We start from the raw sequence: 25,468 nt of genomic DNA on the forward strand, positions 1-25,468 counted from the left end.
CACGAACCCGCGTCCCCTGCATCGGCAGGCGGACTCTCAACCACTGCGCCACCAGGGAAGCCCGAATAAGATTACTTTTTAAAATTAATTAATTAATTATTAGCTGCATTGGGCCTTCCTTGCTGCGTGCGGGCTTTCTCTGGTTTGCGGCGAGCGGGGGCTGCTCTTCATTGCAGTGCGCGGGCTTCTCATTGCAGTGGCTTCTCTTGTTGTGGAGCACGGGCTCCAGGTGCGCGGGCTTCAGTAGTCGTGGTGCATGGGCTCGGCAGTTGTGGCTCATGGGCTCGGCAGTTGTGGCTCACGGGCTCTAGAGCACAGGCTCAGTAGTTGTGGCACACAGGCTTAGTTGCTCAACAAGATTATTTTTAAAGTAAACTTTCTAAGACGGCTTCAGATGGAAACGCTAGTATCACTTGCTGAGGCTGACGCTGGGAGTCACCTACCCCCTATGACTCTCCCCTTCTTTCTCATCAATAGAACCCCAAAGATGTTTAGTGCTCCTCTAGAACACTCTCTCCCAGACTCCCTACAGCCAGGCGTGGGCTTGTGACCCAGTGCTAGACAATGAGATGGAAGTAGGGATTGTTGGAAACCCTCCAGACAGCTTTATGATTATTTTTTTTGGCATATTCTTCACCCTTAAGTTGTTCCTTCTATATTTACCTGCCTTTGGGGGAATTAAATTATATTATATTATCATGTAGTAGATACAGATGGTATTTAGCAATCTTTTTTTTTCAGTTATATGTATGTATATTATTTTTCAGTTTCTTTTCTGTTATATAGGTTATTACAAGATATTGAGTGTAGTTCCCTGTGCTCTACAGCAGGTCCTTGTTGTTTATCTGTTCTATGTATAGTAGTGTGTATCTGTTAATCCCAACCTCCTGATTAATCTCTCCCCCCCACCCACCCCCCACAATCCCCTTTGGTAACCGTTAGTTTATTTTCTATGTCTGTGAATCGGTTTCTGTTTTTTAAATAAGTTCATTTGTATCGTTTTTTTAGAGTCCACATATAAGTGATATCATATGATATTTGTCTTTCTCAGTCTGACTTACTTCACTTAATATGATAATCTTTAGGTCCATCCATGTCGCTGCAAATGGCAGTATTTTTGTTCTGTTTTATGGCTAATATTCCATTGTATACATGTACCACGTCTTCTTTATCCATTCATCTGCTGATGGACACCTAGGTTGCTTCTGTGTCTTGGCTACTGTAAATAGTGCTGCAGTGAACACTGAGGTGCAGGTATCTTTTCAAACTAGAGTTTTCTTGGGATATATGCCCAGGAGTGGGATTTCAGGAGGACATGGCGACTCCAGACAGCTTTTTAAAGGCACGCCCCTTTGGATCTTAGGCCTTTTCCCTGCCTGAAATGCAATCATGACGCCTGGAGGGGCTGCGATGACGATCCTGTGCACAGGATGAAGGCACAGGGTGGGGAGGGCAGGGCAGAAAAGTGGAGGGACCCTTCACCGCTGGGCTCCCTGCCCAGCTGCACTAGCCCAGAGTGCATATCCCTAGCCCACCCATTATGTGAAAAGACGAACCACCTTTTTTTAAGGGCTGGTAAATTGCAACCACACGCACTAAACAGAAAGCAGAGTTGACTGACTACAAGAACAAAAGAACAAACAAAAACGGCTTCCATTCTTCACCACTCCCTGTATCCACACCCTTTGCAATGTGATTTTTAAAGTCCCCCATCAGGAGGTGGAGTCAGTTCCCCGCCCCCACCCCCACCCCCACGCCTTGAATCTGGGCTGGTCTGTGACTCTCCTTGGCCAGTAGAACGCATCAGGGTGATGTCATGCCAATTCCATACCTAGGTCTCAAGAGGTCTGTGAGAATCTGCCCTCTCTCTGAAACCCTGGGAGGCTGGAAGACACATGCTTCATGCAACCCCACTCTCCCTGCTGACAGTCAACCAACGTCCAGGATGTGAGTGGAAGACCATCCTAGACCAGCCAGTCTCAGCCGTTTCCCCACTGACTCCACAGATGCGTGACCAAACCCAGCAAGACCACCAAACCTGAATGCCCTGCTAACCCAAAGACTCACGGGCAAGAATAAATGAACCACTGAGTTTGGGGGTGTTTTGTTACATGTCAGTAGCTAACTTATATCACAGGTCAACCTATGTTTGACATAAGTTAGCTACCGCTATACAGTAAATACATGTATCATTACCTTTGATACAAGATATATGTATACATTTATCATGACTAATATGTATATTTTGGGATGATTAAAATTCTTTCAGAATATTTGTTTATAAACCATAGGCGTAAATGTACTTCATTTGGGGCTTCCACTGATAATTAGTGAGATTTGGAATGAGAAGCATAGCATTTCATAACCTGGGTCTGGAGGCAGATTGCCTAGATTTTCAGCGCTTGCTTCTTGTGTAACCTCCTCATTTCCTGGCTTTAAAATGAGTATAGGGGAATTCCCTGACGGTCCAGTGGTTAAGACTCCACGCTTCCACTGCAGGGCAGGGGGGCACGGGTTTGATCCCTGGCCAGAGAACTAAGATCCTGCATGCCGCACAGCACGGCCAAAAACAAAAAAACAAAAAAAAACGAAAGAGTATAATTTTAGCACTTGTATTTCCATCAAGAAGTTCACAGGGGATGATAAAAGAGCTCAGAAGAGTGACTCGCCCATGGTGTCCACCCCGTCGATATTTGCTAAGATTATTCCTCTTGTGAATCTTATTAGATAATATAAGACATTGCAAACAAATTATAATATGGCTGAGCAATGAACAGAACTGAAGTTTGAGAATAAAGATGTTTATAATAAAGGAATTTGAAATGAATGACGCTTTAAAATAATTCATGGGCTTCAAAAACCAACTTACCAAAGGGGAAACGTTGGGTGTGCGGGGGCTAAGTCAGGAGTTTGGAATTAACGTACACACAGTACTGTACGTAAACTAGGTAACCAACAAGGACCTACCGTAGAGCACGGGGAACTCTCTACTCAGTACTCCGTAATAACTTATATGGAAGAGAATCCGAAAAAGAATGGATATATGTATGCGTATAACTGAATCACTCAGCTGTACACCTGAAACTAACACGACATTGTAAATCAACTATACTCTAATAGAAAATACAATTTAAATTAAAAAAATAAATGCATAATTCTAAAGCAGAAAACAAAACAATAAAATAATGCATATGGGGAAACATAGCTACTCCCAAATATCCCCATACGATTGGATCATCATTTAGATATTAGGTCTTTTTCTACCTCTGTTTGTACCAAGACAGCAAAGAAAGCATCCCTTCTCCATGTCCTCCCAAATTTCACTTTGCTTTCAAGATGTCACATCTGAGTCAAGCAAGACCAGCTGGTCCCGTTTCGGTTCCTTTGATGATCAGAGGATATGATATGCCCAAGTGTAAGAGAGGTCCCCCCCCCCAATTTATCCCTCAGAAAAGAAGGAGTTGCTTTATTAATCAAATCCCTACAAAGTCTCCCATTTTTCAGGGAGCTCTCTCCGTGACTTCATTGTAAATGACAAAATACTATTTAGGAAGACACATTAGCCTGAAACAATGCCAATCAGTGCTGGTTTGGGTCCTACATAGACAGCATCTGAAAAAACTGGTTTCAAAAAGTGATGGGAGGGGGGACCCTGAATATACATTTAGTCATTTTTCCTGGGTGCTTGGGACACAATTATAAGCTTTGGGTGTTATCGTAAACAAGTCCCTTGTAGGCTGCTTTAAAAAGCGAAACAGGATGTGTTTATTTGGTGAAAATTGGGAACAGGCACCTACCTGAGAAATGAAAGTGGCCGACCTAATATGTAAATGGGTGCTCGTGGCCGTGGATAAATTTCTAGGATGGCATTGCACTCTGATTCTAAAAGTACTAAATCTCAAAGAGCTGGGATGAAAGTCAAGATGCTGCGCTCGGAAATCTCTATTAGGTGCCTCAAACCAGGGGCTCTAGCGATGACAAAAGCCATCTCAAAGATGCATGCTACAAGTGCAGCTAGAATGGCTTCTTGAAATGTGAGTAGAAAACACAATGTCGCTCCACCGGTGTTTTATGTAATGTGTGATTTCAAGGGCTGCGTGCAACCAGCTGAATATGTTAAATACTGCAAGGAGAAGTTGGCCTGCTTCATCTCCGTCTTGATGTATTTCAGGTTGGTCCAGAAACTCCTTCGGATCTTTGTGTTGAGAAAATAGGGGACAGCCTTATACCGGGGAGTAAGTGGTGAATAGCTGTGATTCTCGATTCATAAATAACTGGTATCTCAGGCTCTCGTGTAACTGACTTTTTGAGAGGGCCCACCTGAGAGAAACTTGAGATGAGTGAGAGAAGCCAGACGAGGTTAGATAACAAGGATTTCTGGAGATGCCCACAGGGAGGGCTGGAGTGTGAATTGTATCACAAAACTCATCCCACCCGGAGGCCAAAGGGCTGAGTGGTCCTATCCCTCCATCAATCAGTCAGGGGCTGTGGACCAACCCCAGGGTCTGTGTCTACGTTGGGGGCAAAGTAATTCCCATCAGCCAAGGGCCAATCCTTTGGAGAAGGGTACAGATAAGAGAGGGCAGCAGCCAGGACATGGAGATGGGTGGGCGCCTGGCTTGAAAAGGGATCTGGGCAGGGCACCAGTGGTACTGACTACAACTGTCACCTTGTAGCCCACGGCACGCCGAGTGCAACTGCCCCACTCTTTGTTCTCCTCTACCTAGGATGCAAGAGTGGGCTGTTCTCTGATTTCAGCAGCCTTTCCTCCACCTTCCGGGAACATCTCGTCTCAATATGAGTTGGCTGGTTTATAATCAATCACCACCCCCTCCCATCTCCAGGAGTGGGCATATTCCACTCATCTGGACAAACAGAAGGTTCAGGGCTAGGCATGCGACCCAAACCTCACTAAGTCAGAGTCAGTGCTGGACTTCAATTAGAACACCCCCTACCGCAACTGCTAAGTGGGTAGGATGTACGCTGGGGCCTCTGGGGACCACCACGTGCCTGGGAATGAAAGCCACCCAGAAGAAGGCTAACTCAGGAAGAGGGATAAACCTCTAACCCTAAGTCTGGTGATACTGTTTGAGTCCCTGGGCTTTTTGTTTCATGAGGAATCGTGTGCTTAAATCTTTCTGAGTTGGATTTCGGTCCCATGCTGCCAAGAATTAGAACCCATGACAAACTGTTCTCCTGACTCTTACAGACATTGCTTACTTTCCTTCTGTCCCAGAGAAGGAGGTGGGTGTGTGCCATGGATACCCAGGATCCCCAGCCCCTTCCTAACCATGTTGAATGTGGGATTAAGGATTTACCTAACGTCACCTAGTGAAAGACTTAAAATTTGCGCCCTGATTGTCTGCTCCCAACCCCTGGAAAACCATCCAGTGTGGGCACACACCATGAGTCCAGTGAAAGGAGCCAGTCTCTTCTATTAAGAGTCCCTTCCAAAGGACAGTGATTAATCTAGTTTCCCATTCTTCTAAGCAAAATAATAGAGAAATCATCTTCTCCCTTATCTAACTACACAGATGACGGCTTCGTGACTCCTCAAATTTATTGAGTGGCAAAACTGGAAGCAAAGAAATATGTCCTCTGTCCTCAGAAGCACTGAAAGCTTCAAGCTGTCAGAACCAACGCAGGTCTTACTAAACGAGCTGCAGATAATCCAAGGAGAGATGGGGGAAGGTAAACAAAAGCAAACACAACCAAAAAGCACCTCTTCCTCTTCAAGGAAACTTCCAGACTAAACCAGGCTAAGTGGATTTTCTTAGCTTTGATGCAGCATGACTTAAAAGTCACTAAAAATGTTCCCCATTTCTTAATTTAAAAAACAATACGTATGCATTGAATCTATAATGAAATGTTACTTAATCCAAATTCATTGGAATTGAACACAATAGAACATAGAATTTAAAAGGTAAAGCGGATAGAGATTAACAAGTGAAAAATGAAGAGCCTTTCCCCCTCCACTTAGCAACATGCAGTATTTTGCTCTGCAGAACGAAAAGGGAAAGAAGAAAAAAAACGAAACCAAAAAAAACCCATACAGACCCAGGAAGCAGTTTTAAAAGGAAAATAATTGCTTTCATACTAAAACATACAAAACCAATTTCTTTTGAACCACTAATGTGTGGTTTTAAAAATCAATAACATATTCTATTTACTCCATCTGAACCAAGATAGATGGGAATTCGTGCCTCTGGCTCTCAGTACTCTCTAATGCTTTTTGGAATCACTGTGCCATGTAATTTCTGTTGTTGTTTTCTCTATGACACTTGGAGAAGCTTTAAACTCTCAACATTTTTGGAGACAATGGGAGCTCAGTGAAATGGGCTTGATGTGCCCTTCAAGGAACAATGTCACAGCACAACAGATGTTCAGTAAGTGGCCTGTGAGTGCATGGAGGGCCGAGTGAAGGAAGCACCTCGCCCAGGGCTGGGCCATGTGCAAAGAGCAGCCAGAGAGATCAAAGCAGTAAGAGTAGATGGGCAGTGAGGCACGTGCCCAGGCATCAGGGCAGAAGGACGTGCCAATCAGGAGGGGACACAGGAAACCCAGGAGGGGACTAAGCAGAGGCGAGCCCCCCCCCATGCTCTCCTCTCCTGGTGCAGGAACTTATGAGAAGCCCGCCTGGCAGAGACGATGTCACCAAACCGAAGACAGAAGCCAAGATGTGCCTTGAAACACCAAGGTTGAAAGGCACCTGGGCTGGTGAAAAGCATACAGTTGCCAGGAGGGGCAAGCGGGGTCTCCAGGGACAAGGAGGGGAAGTCCCCCCTCCCCACTCCTCCGTGGCTGCCCACATGCCAACACATTTCCATCATGGCTTCCCGGTGGGCATGGACTCAAAGTGGGTCCCCTCCCATGTTCTCGGGGGGAGGGGTGGGGGGAGAGGAAAAGGGGTCATTTCCCCAAAATCCATTCACCCCGAAAGAACTGTGACGCCACTGGCTTCAGCATTTGGCTCAAGTGTCCCGGATGTGCGGGTAGTAGGTGACAGGGAGGGGTGGCAGCCAGCTCCCTCCTCTATCCTCCCTCCCCTCCCATGCCTCCCGGCAGGCTGCCAAGTAAAGGTCTCAAAGTACCTGACTCTACTGGGGCTCAGACCACTGTGTATGTATGTGTTTGTTTTTTAATGTGAATTCATTCCCATCAAGTACAAATTGGGAGATTTAACTTAATGGAAAAGTCTGGGTCTCTGGCTCCTCTCTAGAGATAGATTAATAAACAGGAGCTGGCATGCTCACCGTAAAGTATGATGCTAAGCCCTATTTTAAATGATAGATATAAGTGATATGTCAACAGCCCAACAAAAGGGATACTGTTATTTATCGTCTCCACGGCACAGATGGGGAAACTGAGGTTTCGGGCAGCTGAGACGCCTCGGGAGGGCGCAGGACCGCAGCTCCTCTCCGAGCCCGCCCTCTTGATGCTGCCCCACTGGTACCCCTGCCAAGCAGGCTACCGCATGCTCTCTCCTCTCCCGCATCCCTAGTTTAGAATATTTGCTTTTTAATACTTTTAACGTGTGCGTCTTAAAAACACGGCCAGTTCTGAAGGAGAACCGGTGTGTTTCCAAGTAGGGGAGGATAGAAATATCTCACATACTTGGCACGGAAAGATCGAAAAGTCCTGTTCGGTGTGCAAAGAGCCGGGAGCCTGCGTTTGCAGCAGAATCCTGGATCCTGCATCACATACCTTGGAACAGGGAGCCCTGAAAAGGTCCGGCAGCCCGCCCTCCCGCCCCTTTGACTTTTCTTCCTCTCTCCCTCCCTCCTTTCTCGGCTAGGGCTTCTGCCCCTTCTCTTAGTACCGGTTTTTATTCTTGCACATCTGGGTGGCATTTACATGAGAGCAATGAAACGACCGAAAAAAAGCCAGGGTCGCCTGTGTGCTGAGACAGTGGCAAGAGTCACTTCTTCAGCGGGGGTCCAACCTCTTTCAAACAGCACTTGGGCTCTTGGATCAAAACTGTCCTCTCCCATCCTTGGGCTGTAGTCACCTGAATTCCAAAGAACAGAAAATAAATTCGTGCCAAGGGGTCGCCTGGTACTCAGAGCGGGTCTCCCCGACAACACAGCTTCCCCCGCGCTTGAATCGAGGTCCGGTCCAGGCCGGACGCACAACTGGGCGAGATCAGGGCCCCCCGCCCTCCCCCGCCCAACCAGAGAGGGACCCCAGAGCTGGGGTTTCAGCCGGGCTCGCGGGCGAGGGGGAGCAGCGCTGCCTGCTCCTCGCAGACTGGCGCTAGGGGGCGCCCTTGAAGCTTGGAAGACGATTTCCCATCAAATAAAAAGTCGTGCTGCCTTTTTTTTTTTTTTTTTTCTGGGTAATAAATTCCCAGGGCTTCTTTTTTAACCCCCACCAGAGGTTAGAATAGTTTCATTAAAAAAGTTTTGGTAAATTCATGGGCAACTTTTGAGGTTATGTGAGGTTGTTGTCAAAAAAAAAAAAAAAGAGAGAGAAAGAGAAAAACAGCCTTTCTCTCTGCTCATGCAAGACTCAGCATCACGGGGTGTGAGGGCGCACAGGAGGGGGTCTTCGGGCTTCTGTGTTTTTCCAGAAGGGTCCACTCAGAGATTGGGGTTCTCGAGGGTCCTTGAAGTCAAAAAAAAAAAAAAGAGAGAGAAAGAGAAAAACAGCCTTTCTCTCTGCTCATGCAAGACTCAGCATCACGGGGTGTGAGGGCGCACAGGAGGGGGTCTTCGGGCTTCTGTGTTTTTCCAGAAGGGTCCACTCAGAGATTGGGGTTCTCGAGGGTCCTTGATGCCAATCAGTGGGGGGCAGGGCCCCCCGGGAGCTGAGCCCGAGCTCATCCTGCACCGGCTCCGATGCCGCAGAGCTGCCCGCGGCCCCGCTGCCCATCAAAGGCTGCCTTTGCCGCCTTCTCGATTTTTCCATCGCTCCGCTCCCACCCGCAGTCCCGGGCGAGTGCTGGTCACGGCTTTTGCACTCATTTCTTCCTGGCAGGTAGTCAGGAACAAACAAAAAGTTCCAGCCCCTGAGTAGGGGTTAAAAAGAATTAGAACTTCATCGGATTGATAAGAAAAGAGACAAGAGGGGGCAGAAGAGAAACAGCGCGGTTAAGGGAGGGGGCGTTGCACATTAACTATGATTCAGAGACTCAAATGCACTGAGTTCATTTTTCAATCTGCCTTTAGCGAAGGGAAAAAAATCAGGAAATTATAGAAAATTGAGAAACAAACATCTCCGGGAGTGCTTTGCACCCGGGGGTGCTTAATGAACACTTAATAATTTCAAACGCGAGTACTTAGAAAAATGGCTTTGGTCCATTCCCGGAATGCCAGGTGCCTCGTAGCAAAAAGGGAGAGCTGAAAATGACTGAAAATGATCACTAATGTCTGTGTGGAGGGGGGCACGAAAATTACTTTTTCGTGTCTCTGGAAGTCAGAGAAGTAAACAAGCCAAAATTTAAAGAGTTTTAGCAAAGGAAAAACCTTGGAATGGAACTTTCGTTCTTTTCCTTCATGTCTGAACTTGGGCAAGACTTCTAATTAGGATGGAGAATGGCCACGACATCCCCCTCCTGACCCCATGGGGCCACACTGAAAACTGGATGAAGAAAAACATTTGGAGGAAACTCCAAATGCTCAAGCAGGAAGCAATCCTTGTTGGACCAGATTCCCCACTGCTCCCTGCCAGCATCCAACGGCGGGTGAAGGCCGCCGTGAATGCGTTTATTTAGAGGAAGACAGCGTCCCTAAGAAGAGCTCATCGTTGCTAGGGAGGTGTGAGATGGGATGGGGCAGGAGCAGAGGATTATTCAAATCCCTTTGCCTCCTCTACCTTTGGGGCCAGTCTTACCCCGGCAGGGAGAGCGCCATCTGTATCCAAGTGCATAAACTCATGTGCCCCCAAGTATCGGCTCAATACCACGTAGCTCCCTAGCTGAAATTCACTGTTCCTTGATTCATCGCTTTGACTTGCAGATATCTTTCCCAGACCTGGGTGGAAATACAGCCCACGGTCCCCCACTGTCAGCCAGGATAACCAGCACACCTACAAAGTCCCTTATAGGTGACACAGCATCTTTCCAACTCACCATCTCATGTAGCTTGAGTGTCTGAACAGTCCTCTGGAGAGATGAGTGGGATATTTCTAGACTGCCCTCATAGGCTTTTCAAGGGCTAGGTTAGTGAGTCAGCATAGGTGAATGTCTCTGACACCTGCGGACTCAGAAATGGCCCCATTTTACAGATGAAGATCTGAGGGAAAGAGAAGGGATGACCTTGGCCAAGGGAGTGGTAAGAGGAGAAGTCAGGACTCAAATGAATTCTTCTGACTCCAAAAACAAAGTTTCTTCCCCTGCACTACTCTTGGCCTAAGGGAGGCTGTGAGAGAGGGAGAGGGAAGAAGTATTTGGCTTTTCAAGGCCTATTGTAGGAGGAAGCTGGGTGAGATGAAGTCTCTGGCCTGAGAAGGTCCCTGTCAAAATACAAACAATAAAACCAGAACTGTGTTCTCAAATTCTAGCTAGAGGTTGAAACCCAACCTTTGTCTGTTCAAAGGGAGATTAGTAAAGACTTTTAGTTGGGCAGGTGTTAAAGACATATTAGCATCAAAACAAGACTTCCTTTGTGATGTAAGCAAGAGGCTTAACAGGGAATTGAGAACGACCTTCTCATTATGACTCCATGTAGCTGGTCTATATAACAGTATTTCCCCTCTAGGCTCCCTATTGGTGACACCACTCTGCCTCCCCTTGCCACTAATCCCTTAGTTAGAATTAACCCTAAAGGCCACCTGTCTCCAAAACCAAAGCAGCCTTGCCCCTCCTAAAGACCAGCTCACAAGTGGAGGTGAAAGATCCAACAAGGTGAGCCCGGAACCCTTCATGATTTTGTCCCCCATCTGTAGGTCTGTTGAAATCATCACTTCCCTCTGATTCCATTTGTCTACCAGCCTTCGACATAGAAAATTCTAGAACAAGACTCCTTTTGTGGGTTCTGCTGAGAAGGGGCTCTCCCAACTCAAAGGTGAGGACAGTTTCCAGAGAGCCCTTCCAAAGCAGAGCCGTCTCCATTTCAGGTTTGGGATTGAAGGGATGTGACTCTATGGCCCTGGCCTCCCACCTCCCCAGTGGAACCGGCCATGAGTGCACGGGCCACTTTTGCCCTCCCACCTTCTGTTGGCGCAGAAATCAGAATTCAGATCGCGTCGCCCCGTTTCTTTAGGAATCTGTTAGCGATTGCCGAGGGAAACACGTAGCGTTTTAGGTAAGTAAGTAACTAGTAGTTAAGTGCTGTGCGCCTCCATTTCCGGCAGTTTACTGTGGATGGCAAAAACCCTTTATGATCCAAGGAGGAGAAAAGGAATGATGAAGAGTGACAGGCTGCGGGTCTCCGTAGGGGGCCGCACTCCTCCTGCAGTGGGCGCCCCGATGCGGGGGCCTTGGGATGGGCGTCGGAAGCACGGCCCCCTCCTGTTTTGTTCCTGTTTATGCTAGCCCACTCTCCCTTCCACGCTCCAGCCGCTCTTGTCAGGATCGCTCATTTGGAAGCTTAATCATATCAGCCAGCTTACCGCATTGCATGTGTAATGACTTGTTTACCAGTCGGTGCCGGCTCCCTCTGCCAGACTGGGCTCTCCCTAAGGACAGGGCAGTGTTGTGTTCCTGTCTGCCTCTCTTTCTGCTCCCACACACTGCCTGGCACAGAGCGGGCCCCGCTAATCGCACAGGAACTCTCATCTATTTCACAAAGGTGTCTCGGTCCACCAACTGGTCCCCAAGCTCCTTGACGAGAGGACTCATGGCATCTTGTGCTTCTCCCCTCTCAGGGGGCATGATTGCTCACACACAGATGCTGAATTCCATTAAACCATGAGGAAGAGGCGGTTTGGACATCTGGGCCCCGACTCTTTTGGGAAACTGTCTCTCCTCTACTCTTAAAGGCTGTAGCGGAGGTGGCCCCAACCCGTCCCTCCATACAAGGACAGGGGCCACTCAAATCCCCAGTGACTGGTTCAGGAGAGACGCCTACCCCCAACCAGGCCACCCGGATTCAGTCTGGGGACTTGGGTTACGGAAAGGAGTCAAGCATGTTCGGCAGGGCAGGTACTAGAGGAGCCAGTGATGCTGACCCAGAAGAGCAGCCAAGAGATGGAGAGAAACTGAGTCCGAGTGACATCATTGGTACCTCTGGATCCAGCCATGCCTGAAGCCCCCTTCTCTGTTCCATGAGATGATGAATGTTTCTGTCTAGGTCAATTTAAATTGAGTCTCTTTTCCCCACACCCCAAAGAGTCCTTTCTGATACAGGCATGCAGAGTTGAAATTTCCACCTCTGGTAGAGCAACTTTTCAGAGCAAGATAAGCAAGGTGTCTGTCTGGGGATAATCACAGCTTGCGAAGAGAACATTGCTATCATATTGGCAGCTGCGGCTCCGCGAGCCTTCTCATTTTATTCCGGGAGCCTGGACTATGGCACACTAAACCAGAAGGGGCTGAGAACTTCATCGCTCTGGCTTCTGTTTATAATGAGGAATGAAGACAACGCTCAGCCTTTGACTAAAGTCTCACATATTACTGTTTGCTCTGTCGAGCTCCCGGGCGGCCTGAGCTTTCTGGGAGGTAGCTGAGTAACACTCAGTGCTGGGCAGCCTGCAAATCAATTAATCTCTCCTGCAAATTGCTCCCCGGGTCTAATGAATTGGCTCGGCACAGAGGAAGTCCTGTGTGGCCTTGTGTCCTTTGCAGTGACAGACCTCTCTCGGAGCAGACTAAGACTTCGTGCCTCGGCCGAGGAACAAATCTATTAATATTTGGAGAGAACATCAAATTGTACCCAGTGGACTTAAAGTTTGGTCAAGAGAGACTCACTTCTCTGTGATTTAAAAGCAAAATAGTCTACTCAGCCCTCCACGTTTTTTTCCACTGGATAATACCAGGCTTCCTCATGGTCTGTCTGGGGAATGGACCCCCCAGTGGGATGCAAGGCACGGGTGGAAAGGCCCTCCTGGCCATGGGCATTCGAGATAGCATCTTTTACCCATCTTGCAGATTTTTTTTAAGTTTGATAAGATCAATGAAAGAAGTACATGCTATTTATGGGAATGTGAAATAGAAAGCAACTTGGAAATATCTAATAAAAATGTGCGATGTAACAAAACTACAATGAGGTATCACCTCACACCGGTCACAATGGCCATCATCAAAAAGTCTACAAATAATAAATGCTGGAGAGGGTGTGGAGAAAACACCTACACTGTTGGTGGGAATGTAAATTGGTGTAGTCACTATGGAAAACACTATGTAGGTTCCTCATAAAACTAAAAATAGAGAGCTACCATATGATCCTGCAATCCCACTCCTGGGTACATATCTGGAGAAAACTCTAATTTGAAGAGATACATGCACCCCAATGTTCACTGCAGCATTATTTACGATAGCCAAGACATGGAAGCAACCTAAATGTCCACTGACAGATGAATGGATAAAGAAGATGTGGTGCACATATACAATGGGATATTACTCAGCCCTAAAAAAGAATGAAATAATGCCATTGGCAGCAACATGGATGGACCTAGAGATTACCATATTAAGTGAAGTATAAGATAAAGACAAATATCATATGACATCATTTATATGTGGAATCTAAAAAGAAAGGATACAGATGAACTTATTTACAAAACAGAAACAGACTCACAGGCATAGAAAACAAACTTATGGTTACCAGAGGGATAAATCAGGAGGTTGGGATTAACATATACACACTACCATATATAAAATAGATCATCAACAAGGACCTACTGTATAGCACAGGGAACTCTACTCGATACTCTGTAATAACCTATGTGGGAAGAGAATCTGAAAAAGAATAGATGTATGTACATGCATAACTGAATCACTTTGCTGTACACCAGAAACGAACACAACACTGTACATCAGCTATACTCCGATATAACATAAAATTTCTTTAAATGTGCAACACAAGAAAGACCCAGTGATTCTCCCTCTTGGGTCTTCCCTAGAGAAGCCCCCTGCTTGGGTCAGGGAGTCATGGACAGTGGGTCCAAAGAGCACAATGCCATAGTGAAGCACTGGCAATGATGAACTGTCCATTATTGGGAGAATGACTACCTAAAATTACAGCAGCCCCACCCCGAGAGACTCTGTCCCTACCTACACTGTTGAGATAGGTCTGTATGTACTAGCAGTGTGGGAAGACAACAAAATGTTGTTGAGTTAACCGAAAGCTAGTTGCACGATGAGATGGCAGTGTGGTACCACTCACGTTAAACACAGACATACACGCACACGCGCACAGAAAAAACGATCTGGCAGATGCCCTCCTAATTCCAAACTGTAGTTTTACCTGAGAGGGCCTTTGGGAATGGGGCTGGTGGTCACAGTGAACCTGAGCCTTATTACCATATTTTAATGTGTTAAAAGAAGCATGGTTCACGATTACACGCATAACTAAAAACTAATAGTTAACGTTTCTATTCCTCTAGGTGGAGCATCCCTTTTTTCCAAGTTCTTTTTCAATGCAAACCTGCCCAATCTGTTTCAGGAACTTTCTCATCAGTCTCCTAGGTATCCACTCTACCTACCCCGAGCCTCTCTCCCCCCTGCACCTACGTTGGTCTTCCCTCTGCCCTCCTCTCCTGCACCCACATCCACCAATGGCTCCCCACCCTCCTCAGGAGAAGGATCAGCCCACACCAAGGTCTCAGATGTGCCTGGTCCCTCCCGCCTCCTCTCTCTGCACCCTGGGCATTTCCCACCATCCCTCCTTCAGCCACGGAAGCCTCTGGGTCAGCATCTCAGACTTTTTTTTTTTTTTGCGGTACGCGGGCCTCTCACTGTTGTGGCCTCTCCCATTGCAGAGCACAGGCTCCGGACGCGCAGGCTCAGCGGCCGTGGCTCACGGGCCTAGCCGCTCCGCGGCATGTGGGATCTTCCCGGACCGGGGCACGAACCCGTGTCCCCTGCATCGGCAGGCGGACTCTCAACCACTGCGCCACCAGGGAAGCCCCATCTCAGAGTCTTACAAATGCAGAGTTTGAACCTGCCTAGGAGACCTCTGACACCCCCAAGCGCCCACCCCCATGAGGCAGAAAAGTTCGGTCTGCAAGCAGGGTCTTCGCAGAATGTTGGCCCATGGCCTCTACAGCCAACTCTGTTGAACGTAGAGTTTAAGTTGATACAGGTGAAGGCCTTCCAAGAGTTGAGGAAATCCCAGATAAGACCGTAGAAGCCAGGCGGATCTTACTGACAGAGAAAAGCGGATATGACAGCACAAGAAAGTCCCAGGGAGGGGCTCAGACCCCCCAGTGGGCGGTGAGTCACAAGCTTAGTGTTAAATAAAATGGAATCACCCAGTGAGAAAGCTATTCTCCCTACATCCCTCTAATTAGGGAAAGAAGAACGTCTCAGCTGCATGCTAATATATCTCTAACACCTCCCTAACGCTTCCAAATCTCTTTTTAAGCAAAGGGAGTGTACCTAGGGCTCTTGGTCTTCTGCCCACAACAGTCTAGCTAGAATTTATTTACCAAGAAAATATTGTTCATAGCATTTTCTTTCTGTAACGTTCTCTTAATGGCATGTGATATTGGCTTTCCATTTTTGGTGTCAATAAACAGTTTTTTTTTTTAAATAAATGTATTTATGGTTTTTGTCAGTGAGCTTAAATGGATCACATAAGCAACTAATTGCACAGGTGACATGCAGATGTGACATCTCTGACTGTAGGAAACACCCTGGACCCCCAGATTCATCATCTGGGTGGCCCTGGGCAAGTCACTGGATGCCTCTCTGAGTCTCAGTTTCTCCCTCTGCAAAATGAGAATGAGTCACTCATCACAAGTCTGTTGGGGGGATTAGATGTGGGTGCAGCTCCTAAACTGAAAGTGCCCTCTGAGTTTAGTTATTGGGAGATTTTTCTAAAATCTCACTTTTAAATGTAGCCCCGAATCACACAGTGTTTACTGCCAGAAGCCACGCCAGCTGCAGGAAATTGCAAACCCAGAAACTCGGTGGAGTTCATATCGTTCAATAAAGCATCTCCCTCAATCAATATGACTTCAGATGTGTCATCTGGGCACAGGGCCACGCTGGGCTCCTCTTCAGTGTTCCAATTTTAGTCCGTGTACCAGCAGAAGCAGCACGGCTTCCAATGTGCCCGGCAAAAGCCCGAATAATTAACCTCGACCACATCAGTGTTCTCCATTCAGTTCCACAAAATGCGTTTCTAAGGAAATATTTAAGAGTGCTCTTTATACCACGGAATGTTTTAATGTATCCCAGCATTGGAGGAAATAGAACAGGTCTCAGTTAATGGAGCAGGTCCTTTTAACACAAAGGATTTCAATAATAAAATAAATAAAAGTTGATATGTCATCGGCTAGAGAGAAAGAAATGTGCACATAAACACAGAAACAGGGCAAACCTAATTATGAAATTCTTCTTTTGCAGCCCAGGGTCAGTAACTGTGATATTAGGAAAAGGGTAACAGGGCTGTGGCTGCTGATGGGTTTTAAGCTCCCAGAGACTAGAATGTCCCACTTGAAATGCAAACAGCTGAATGACATTGCACTCATCCCCACCGTGCCCCACGCTCTGGAAAGAAAAGTATTCATTTCAGAGCGGTGACCTCATCAGGAGAGATGCATCAGGAACTGTCTAACCACAACAAAAGAGAATCAGTAGTGGCTTTTGCTCAGGTGGTGTCACCCGCTTTGTATGGATGTGTGGGTTTTTCAATTGCTTTTCCTAATGGAAAAATAACACTCAAACGCGAGAACACAAATGCGCACGCCCGCACACAGCACGCACTTGCAAAGCTGCCCTTCCTAAGTCCCTAAGACCCTAACTTGGTGAGTAAACAGCGAGAGATCGTTTTCATAACAAGCTTAGTGGTGAACTTCCCCTTAAGCTACAAAACATGGTCTTTCTCTGACCGTTAATTACACGGGCGTAATTGCCAAGTGGAGAACAGCCCCCCAATTCTTAAACTGGCACCAGGAAGACAGGTGCTCAGGTAAGATGAGAAACCGCCCCAGCAGGGTCCCATCACACATTTAACTTAAACCCTGACTTCTGAAACTCACTACCTCCTACACAGATCCAACATCTCAGTTAATCCCCCGGCAACAAGCCAGTCCAGTAAGACGTCATCACAGTTTCAGACACTTCATGCTGAAACCAAATCGCATACACCACGCGGCCAAGAGGGGACCTTTGAGAATTCCTCACCAGAAATTGCTGTTTGTTGTCAAAGCAGCCCGGATGGACGGACTGCCTTTTTTCTTTCCTTCCTTTCCCTCTAATGGTCCTCAAACACATTATGCCTGAGAATTTCTGCTCAGAGCTGTAGACACCGTTCATACTCTTATGATGGACTTGTAGAATTTTCAAAGGTAATTTTGACTGCTGCTGGCTTTGGAAACACACCCCCCACTCAAGATGTGGTCCCGCTGTGGCGTGAGAGAGGACCCCAGGTTAAAAGACATCAGAGTGAACACCTGCCGGCTCAAAGCCCCCATCTGTGTCTCGCCAGAGCTCTCACCTGTAAAGCAGAGGTGGCGTTAGATGATCCTTACGGGTGGCGATTCCCCAAATTTGAATCTAGCAAGGGGGCAGGGGGAGCTGTAACTATTTTTAGATAAGGAAGTTTCTTTTATGAGGAAAAGAACAATGAAGTTTGCTTTTATGCTGCTCAGGCCACCGCCATCCAAACTCGATCCCCACTGGATTCTTCCATTGCTGACACATCCCCAAAACACCATCAGGAACGACACCTCCAGATTGCATGCCCCTTCCTTCATTCTTAAAGATTTGGGGGCTGGTTTTGAATGTCCTTTCAACTGAAGGTGAGCTTAAAGGAAGCTTCAAATAAGGAGACTCACTTCTGCTGTTCAGCTCAGCTGGCCACTCAACAAACGCTACGGATCTGCTAGGCACCTTGTGCAAAGGAGCTGGGCAAACAGGGTCCTTATTAGCTGAGATCATTGCCACGGACGGAAGACCACGAAAAATGAATTCATTCACGATGGGGACCAAAATTTCACAGTGAACAGTGGAAAATTAAGGGCTTGGAGAATTTCTCTTGAAAAACCACGAAACCTAACGTTGTGAAAATAAGCAGATGAACCTACAAAAATGAAAGTAAAACTTCCAGTTTGTGGGTTATAATGACAAGCTATGAGCTAGTTGTTAACATCAACAAAGGTTCATCGAACGTTGATGGGGGCAGAGTACACCTTTACACCAAACTATAGGGTAGAACAATGGGCTATTCTTCACTTTCACATTTACCTTCAGAGCAAGATTATCGAGAGACACTTTTTCCCATCCCCAAAATATTCTAGACTTTCCTCAATTTTTCTAAGGGCTTCTCTTAAGCCTTTGATGTTCCCGTCACTCTCTGGAATGAGCCTCACCAGTTTTCTCTTATTCGTTCCCTGATTCTGCCAATGGGAATGAACCAACCCAATGGTCACTCCCATCAATCTCATTAAATTCAATGTCTTGAGCATGATTTGGGGTTTCACTTGGCAATCGGTTTACATGACATTGTGAAAGTCAATCTGAAGGGCTGGGATGGAAAGTAATAGTAAGGAGAGATGGAGAGAGACAAAGGGAAGTGTTTGAATGGGGTCTAAATGTATCAGCGGTCAGTTTAGTAGGGACTGTTCTCATTCTGTGACAGTCACTGCCTCCCCAGCTGACCTCCCACTGGGAGGTGAATCCCGTGAAGAACGTCTGGATTACGAGGACTGTCCTCAAGGGGAGGCTTGCTCTCCTGGGGATATTCAACCACTTGATATCTAAGAACCATTTTTTACCAGTCCCTTCAGTGAAGCAGCTCAAGTGTCTGAGATTAAATCCACCTAACTCCACACCTCAGCCCTGATCTGGAAGTGACCCTGGGTGAGGAAGGACTTTCTTTGAAATAGGAACAACGCTGCAGTTCCTAGTCACATTCAGCCTGGGGCGTCTGGTAAGTCAACAATACTTGACGTCTCCAAAGAAACTTCCAGCTCCCTCCACACCTTTGCTGGGAACTTGGATGGGATGGACCACTGAATTTAGGTTTTAAAAAAGTTCACTCAACATCACTAATCATTAGAGAAACACAGATCAAAACTACAATGAGATATCACCTCACACCAGTCAGGATGGCCATCAGCAAAAAGTCTACAATTAATAAATGCTGGAAAGGGTGTGGAGAAAAGGGAACCCTCCTACACTGTTGCTGGGAATGTAAACTGGTGCAGCCACTACAGAGAACAGTATGGAGGTTCCTTAAAAAGCTAAAAATAGAGCTACCATTTGATCCTGCAATCTCACTCCTGGGCATACATCCGGAGAAAACCATGGTTCGAAAGGATACATACACCCCAGTGTTCATCGCTGCACTATTTACAATAGGCAAGACGTGGAAGCAACTTAAATGTCCATTGACAGATGGATGGATAAAGAAGATGTGGTGTATATATACAATGGAATACGATTTTTTTACTCAGCCATAAAAAAATAATGAAATAATGTCATTTGCAGCAACATGAGACCTAGACATTACCATACTAAGTGAAGTAAGTCAAAAAGAGAAAAACAAATACCATATGATATCACTTATATGTAGAATATAAAGTATGACACAAATGAACTTATCCACGAAACAGAAACAGACTCACAGACATAGAGAAGAGACTCGTGGGTGCCAAGGGGGAGAGTGGGTGGAGGAGGGATGGATTAAGAGTTTGGGATTAGCAGACGCAAACTATTATATACAGGATGGATAAACAACAAGGTCCTACTGTATAGCACAGGGAACTATATTCAATATCCTGCGATAAACCATAATGGAAAAGAATATGAAAAAGAAGATATGTATGTATATATATAAAGAATATATAAATGTATATATATATAAAGAATATATATATGTATAACTGAGTCACTTTGCTGTACAGCAGTAATTAACACAACATTGTAATTCAACTATACTTCAATAAAAAAATTTAAAAATAAATAAAAGGCATGTGACATTCATAACAAACAAACAAACAAAAGAATAAAATAATGCCATTTGCAGCAACATGGATGGACCTGGAGATTATCATACTGAGTGAAGTAGGTCAGACAAAGAAAGGCAAGTATTATGTGATATCGCTTATATGCAGAAGCTAAAAAAATACAATGAACTTATTTACGAAACAGAAACAGACTCACAGACACAGAAAACAAACTTATGGTTACCAAATGGGAAAGGTGGGGGGGAGGGATAAATTGGGAGTTTGAGATTGACATACACACACTACTATATTTAAAACAGGTAACCAACAGGGACCTCCTGTAGAGCACAGGGAACTCTGCTCAATATTCTGTAATGACCTAAATGGGAAAAGAATTTGAAAAAGAATAGATATATATATATGTAAAACTGAATCACTTTGCTGTACACCTGATACTAACACAACATTGTAAATCAGCTATAGTCCAATATAAAATAAAAATTTTAAAAAAAGAAAAAAATTAAATTCAGTGGTATTGGAAAGTCAAAAGAATAAAAATTAAAAAATGAAAAAGTTCAGTTCTAAGGAGAGTCTCAAAGATCCCAATTACCATAAAATCTTATAAATTAGGTCTCCATCCTTCATAACTCCTCTGCCCTTCTGTGTGCAGATGACTTCACTACCAAGCCATCTGTTAATTCGAATGATTAGTACCAAGCTATTGGAATAGTTGAAAGGAGAGGGAAATTAAGCAACCTTTAAAAAGATATTTCTCAAAATCATCCTCTCTCTCATCTTCGTAAATTATTGACAGGAAGTTTCTCCACAAATAAAGAGGAGAAAAAATCTGTTACAATATCTTATTTCGGCCCCTGGACACAAGTATTCCTGTCTACTTATTTGGAAATGTTTTGCTGATTCTAATTGGCCTTCAAGGACCAGGACCAAAGGTTTTCCCTACCTTCGAATTGGGAAATTCCCCTGCAAAGGTTATTCTCAATTTCTTTGTTGGGTTTCATCAAGTTCCCCCAAGTTACAACCCCTCAGGTCACCCAAAACAGATCACCCTATCATTGTCCTGCTGTGGAAACCAGGTCCTCCCCCCACAAAAATATACATGTTTGCATGCATTCACAAGTATACTCACGCGCGCACACACACACACACACACACACACACACACACACACACACACACACACACCCCGTGAGGTCAGCTCCCTCACTGAGCAGCCAGCTCTGATCTCTCCAACCAGGACCTGCCAGGTCAAAGGACACAAGAAATTTGTTTGTAAATGGTGGGCGACCAAGGGCCATCTTTAGGTTCCTTTGAAGTAACAGCACTCTGTCTTCAAACACCCAACACTCTGAGTGCCTGTCACTCTGTTGTGAAACACTGGCTTTGGGAGATGGTGTAAATAAACTTCCCAAGCTCCTTTGATTTCCAGGTGGTATTTATTTTAATGCACTCTACCACCTGCCCGCAACCCAGTGATGTCCATAACAGCCCGTCCACTCCGGGCTTGCTGGTTTACCCAACCTGCCATCCTTGTTCCCTCTCTGACACTTCAATAAGGAATGGGGGTGGCGGGGTGATTAATATTCCCCGGGCCAATGCTTAGACCACACCCCACAGGCTCACATCTGTCCTGAGTGGACACTGTGGCAGGAGGGAGCCCTTTGAAAATGGGCACCAGTGACCCAGACCTCTGACTCAACTGGCTGTTCCAGTAACAAACATGAAAGTGCAGACATGTGTCACCATCCTGGGCTGTTGCTGCAACATTATTACCTACACGGAGGGAGGGACACTAGGCTCCCAGGGGGATTTGCATTACATTTGGCCTCTCAGTCTTAGCTCCACATTTAGATTTCGTTTCTGGTTTTTTTTCTGTTTGGGGCTGGTTTTATCCCCCATTCACTGGGGCCCACAGTTTGCTCTTAGGATTTTGGTAGGAAAGGCCAATGTTGAGATCAGAAGTGTACAGAAGTGGGATTCTCCCAACGTGGAGGGAGCAAGGCCATTCCCTGAGGCAAAGAGAAGCTTGTAAAGGAAAGACGGTGTGGAGAGGACCATGAAAGATCAGAGGCTTTCCAGCTGGTCTCTCTGCTGGCACTGGGGTCCCCCGGGGTACCATGAGCACACAGCATACACATGTAAATTAGGAAGAGGCAACCACTGCCACTGGAGGATGTGTGGAAAGGTGTCCCCCACCCCCTTGGGAGAAGGAGGAAGGAGCTCCTTGCTTTGGGTTGACAGGCCCACAGTCAGAGCAAAAGGCTGCCCCAACCAGTGGTGGCTGGATTTCAGCCCCTATGGACACCATCCACACAGCCACACTCAGAGGCCCTGCCCACCCCCTATCCAGCCGGCCACAGGCCTTCTTCCCAAAGAGAAGCGAATAGGGCCCCTTACCCAACACACCCGTCTCACGATCGGAGCTGCCTGTAGTCACTTGGACAAGACTCCCCACAAGTGTGAACACATCCTGCTGGGTGGTGGGCTGGGTGATCCCGTTTTAATGAATACATACTGATTTAAGCTTATAATAGAACTTTCCTGCCAAAGCTGTTTGCACACCCCAAGAGCACAGATGATGGGCATTATTGTAAATTGAGTGTTCATGGGTGCTGCTGCCTTTTCCACTTAGAGACACATTTTAAGGTCCCTTCTGTCGGTTCCCAGATAGGGGGAAAGTTGTTGAAGTGGTTAGTGGTTGAATCATGCCTCCCCCTCCAAGTCCTAAGCCACAGAACCTGTGGCTGTGACCTTACTTGGAAAAAGGTATTTGCACATGAAATGAAGAATCTCAAAATAAGATCATCCTGGATTTAGGGCGAGCCCTAAATTCAATGGCAAGTATCCTTATAAGAGAAACACAGAGGGAGATTTGACCCACAGGAACACAGGGGAGAAGCCCTGTGAAGATGAAGACAGAGATTGGAGTGATGCGGCCACAAGCCAAGGATGCCTGGAGTCCCCAGAAGCTGAGAGGCAGGGAAGGATCCTCCCCTAGAGGCTTCGGAGAGACAGCGAGACTCCTGGCCTCCAGAACTGGGAGAGAATACACCTTGGACCAAGTTTGTGGCAATTTCCTTGGCCGCCATAGGCAATTTTCTTCCCCAGTCCAGAAAGCCTCTGTTCTATTCTCCCTACACCTGAATTTCCAGAAGAAGCCGTCTCTCTCCCGAGAAAACTCCCCCTTTGGGCTCTTCCTCCAACCCTGACCTTGTCCTCTGCTAAACAACAGGCACACTGGTTACCACGCGCTCCACACTCACTTGGCACTCAGCACACGCGAGATCTTAACGCACGTATGCTTATTATGCTCAGGAGATAATTACAATCAACATTTATCACCTGCCTTGGAGTCTGCAAATTCCCTGCCGCACACGAGCTCGCTCTATCCTCACACTGAGCCATTGGGTGGGCAAGACCTCTATCAACGGCCTCGCTGCACAGACAGGAGATTCCCAGGAGGGAGCTCACTGACCCGCCAGTGTCATTCCCCATGTGATTTGAGCAAAGGATGGACAGCAAGCCTGTCTGTCTGTCTTCACCCTGAACCACATTTACCCAGAGCAGGGATTGTCGTCTTTTCCCTTTCAGTTTCTAGCACCGAGCTTAGCAATGGAAACAGAAGCTGATGTGAGTTTCCAGGAGCAGCTTGATTCAGCTCTATTTATGGTGCTGGGAAGAGAGCTGGTGGGAAAGCACTGCCATTAGGGACAAGTGATAGAGTTCTGGTGGGTTCTGGTGGGTTCTGCTGTGGAGGTGGTATCGCCCATGAACACCCCAATGGGCAGTTCCATTGGCTGTATCCATCTGACCAGGAGGAAAGCAGTGGAGTTCAAGGTGATGAGCCACAGAAAATGAAGAAAGGGCAAAACCGGGTGCCCTGACTGCACTTTTGTCTACACCCACTCAGCCTCCCCCCGTGAGGTCTTAACCCTTGACGTTCCATAAAAAGACCGTGCTTTTGCCTTCCACAACTGGCCATCCAGTTGAGCAAATACCTACCTTGATTTAAACTCTCACTGAGGAAAAGACTAATCCTCGTCCTTGCCTGCCTACCAGAGAGGGCGTCGGGGTTGGAGGTGGGGGGTCGAGGGGCAGCATGGAAGCACCATCTGCCCGCAGGGGGCGCTGGAGCCACACAGAGGGGGAGGGGGAGGGGCCCCAGCCAACTGTCTCCAGGGACCAAAACCGCAGCCAGCAGGCAGAGCCCAGGGTCAGCCCTTGAGCCAAACAAACAGCAATCGGCCACAAAAGGGTGGTAATTCAGTCACCGCTGGCCAGATGGGACCGGCCACCTTCTCAAATATGGTCTCCATCTTCCCCAGTCAACACATTGCCAGCAAGGCTAAGGCTGGGCTCATGACTGCCAGGCAGACGGGAGGAAGGGAGGGAAATTGTGGGCCAGAGAAGTTACGCGATTTGCCCTCGTTGCCCAGTGACTGCACCTTAAAATAGCCCTTTTCCAGGAAGCAGCCTCCATTAGTTCATCCTTTGTTTGTTTCCGAGAATGATGGAGAGGGCCCCTCTTACCACCTCCCGTGGAAGCATGTTCCCTGCAGCTCTCACATCATAACTCCTCCCTATTCTTCTATCTCACATTCATTCAAAAGCCCATCCACTGACCCATTTTAGCCTCACAACTGCCCTGTGGAAAGAACCCAGTAAACTTCCTCTTTAATGATGGGGAAAAGTAGAGGCACCCAGAGTTCCAATTCAGGTTTTCCAGGTCCTGGAGGGAACCTGTACTTGGACAGGGCTGAGCATCCGTGGCCAGTACTTGAGGACCTCTGTTGTCTTCTCAATACTGGATTCTCAATATCCTCACCCAGGACCCTCTCCCCTAGTTTAGGGTCTTGACTGTCCCACATCACCCCACGTGCATCCATCTCCCTGCTGGACTTCAGGCTCCGGACAGCAAGGATGGCTGCTCTGCTCATTTCATATCCCAGCAGCCTGGTGCCGGGTTTGGATGCACCACCAAGGAGAGCCTTACCTGCCGTTTCGGAAGAAGCCTGCCCGCAGGTCCTGCGTGGGGCCGGCCCCTCGGATGGGGGTGAACTGCCGTCTTTTCTCAGCACCCAGTGTGGCTTCCTCAGTCTGCTGGCTCTCAGCTGGAAACGACTTTGCAAGAAATTCCCTTTGTACCTGGGGGACGAGAAGCACGTGTGCAGTGATCAGCCTTGAGAGTGTGTCCGGGAGCTCACAGGCACAAAAATCCAAGACAGGATATGCCCAGAGAATAAAATCCAGGTCCGTGTGGGAAGCCTGGGAGAACACAGGGACGTGAGGTCCAGGCAGCTCACCAGCTGTCAGGAACCCCTTTTCCCTCCAATCCTCATTCTCCCGCCAGGACGCGGGGATGAAAACAGGATGCAACTCAGGCGGCCGTTGTAGGGATGAAATGAGATAGTGCCTAGAAAATGCTTCCCACACCACTTAGCACACAACAAGCGCTTAA

At 47.0% G+C, this 25,468-nt stretch overlaps 1 protein-coding gene across 15 annotated transcripts in view; it reads right to left on the minus strand.

Annotated features, from left to right (window-relative positions):
- The window catches only part of ZNF831 (zinc finger protein 831), a 166,680-nt gene that overhangs the window by 92,862 nt on the left and 48,350 nt on the right, over positions 1 to 25,468 (minus strand). For 12 of the 15 annotated variants that reach the window (XR_003003806.1, XR_003003807.1, XR_003003808.1 and 9 more), the window contains exon 4: positions 25,004 to 25,155. Coding sequence is in view for 10 of the 15 variants with exons in the window: in XM_024750244.1 (XP_024606012.1) it covers positions 25,004 to 25,155 (152 nt within the window). In the remaining 5 variants the exon portion in view is untranslated. Of the gene's footprint in view, positions 1 to 7,796; positions 8,009 to 25,003; positions 25,156 to 25,468 lie in introns of those variants that run through there. The other 3 variants (XR_003003809.1, XM_024750253.1, XM_024750245.1) reach the window with 2 other exon arrangements.

The sequence above is a fragment of the Neophocaena asiaeorientalis genome, unplaced genomic scaffold (genome assembly GCF_003031525.2).
Source record: "Neophocaena asiaeorientalis asiaeorientalis breed wild unplaced genomic scaffold, Neophocaena_asiaeorientalis_V1.1 scaffold606, whole genome shotgun sequence".
Lineage (NCBI taxonomy): Eukaryota > Metazoa > Chordata > Mammalia > Artiodactyla > Phocoenidae > Neophocaena > Neophocaena asiaeorientalis.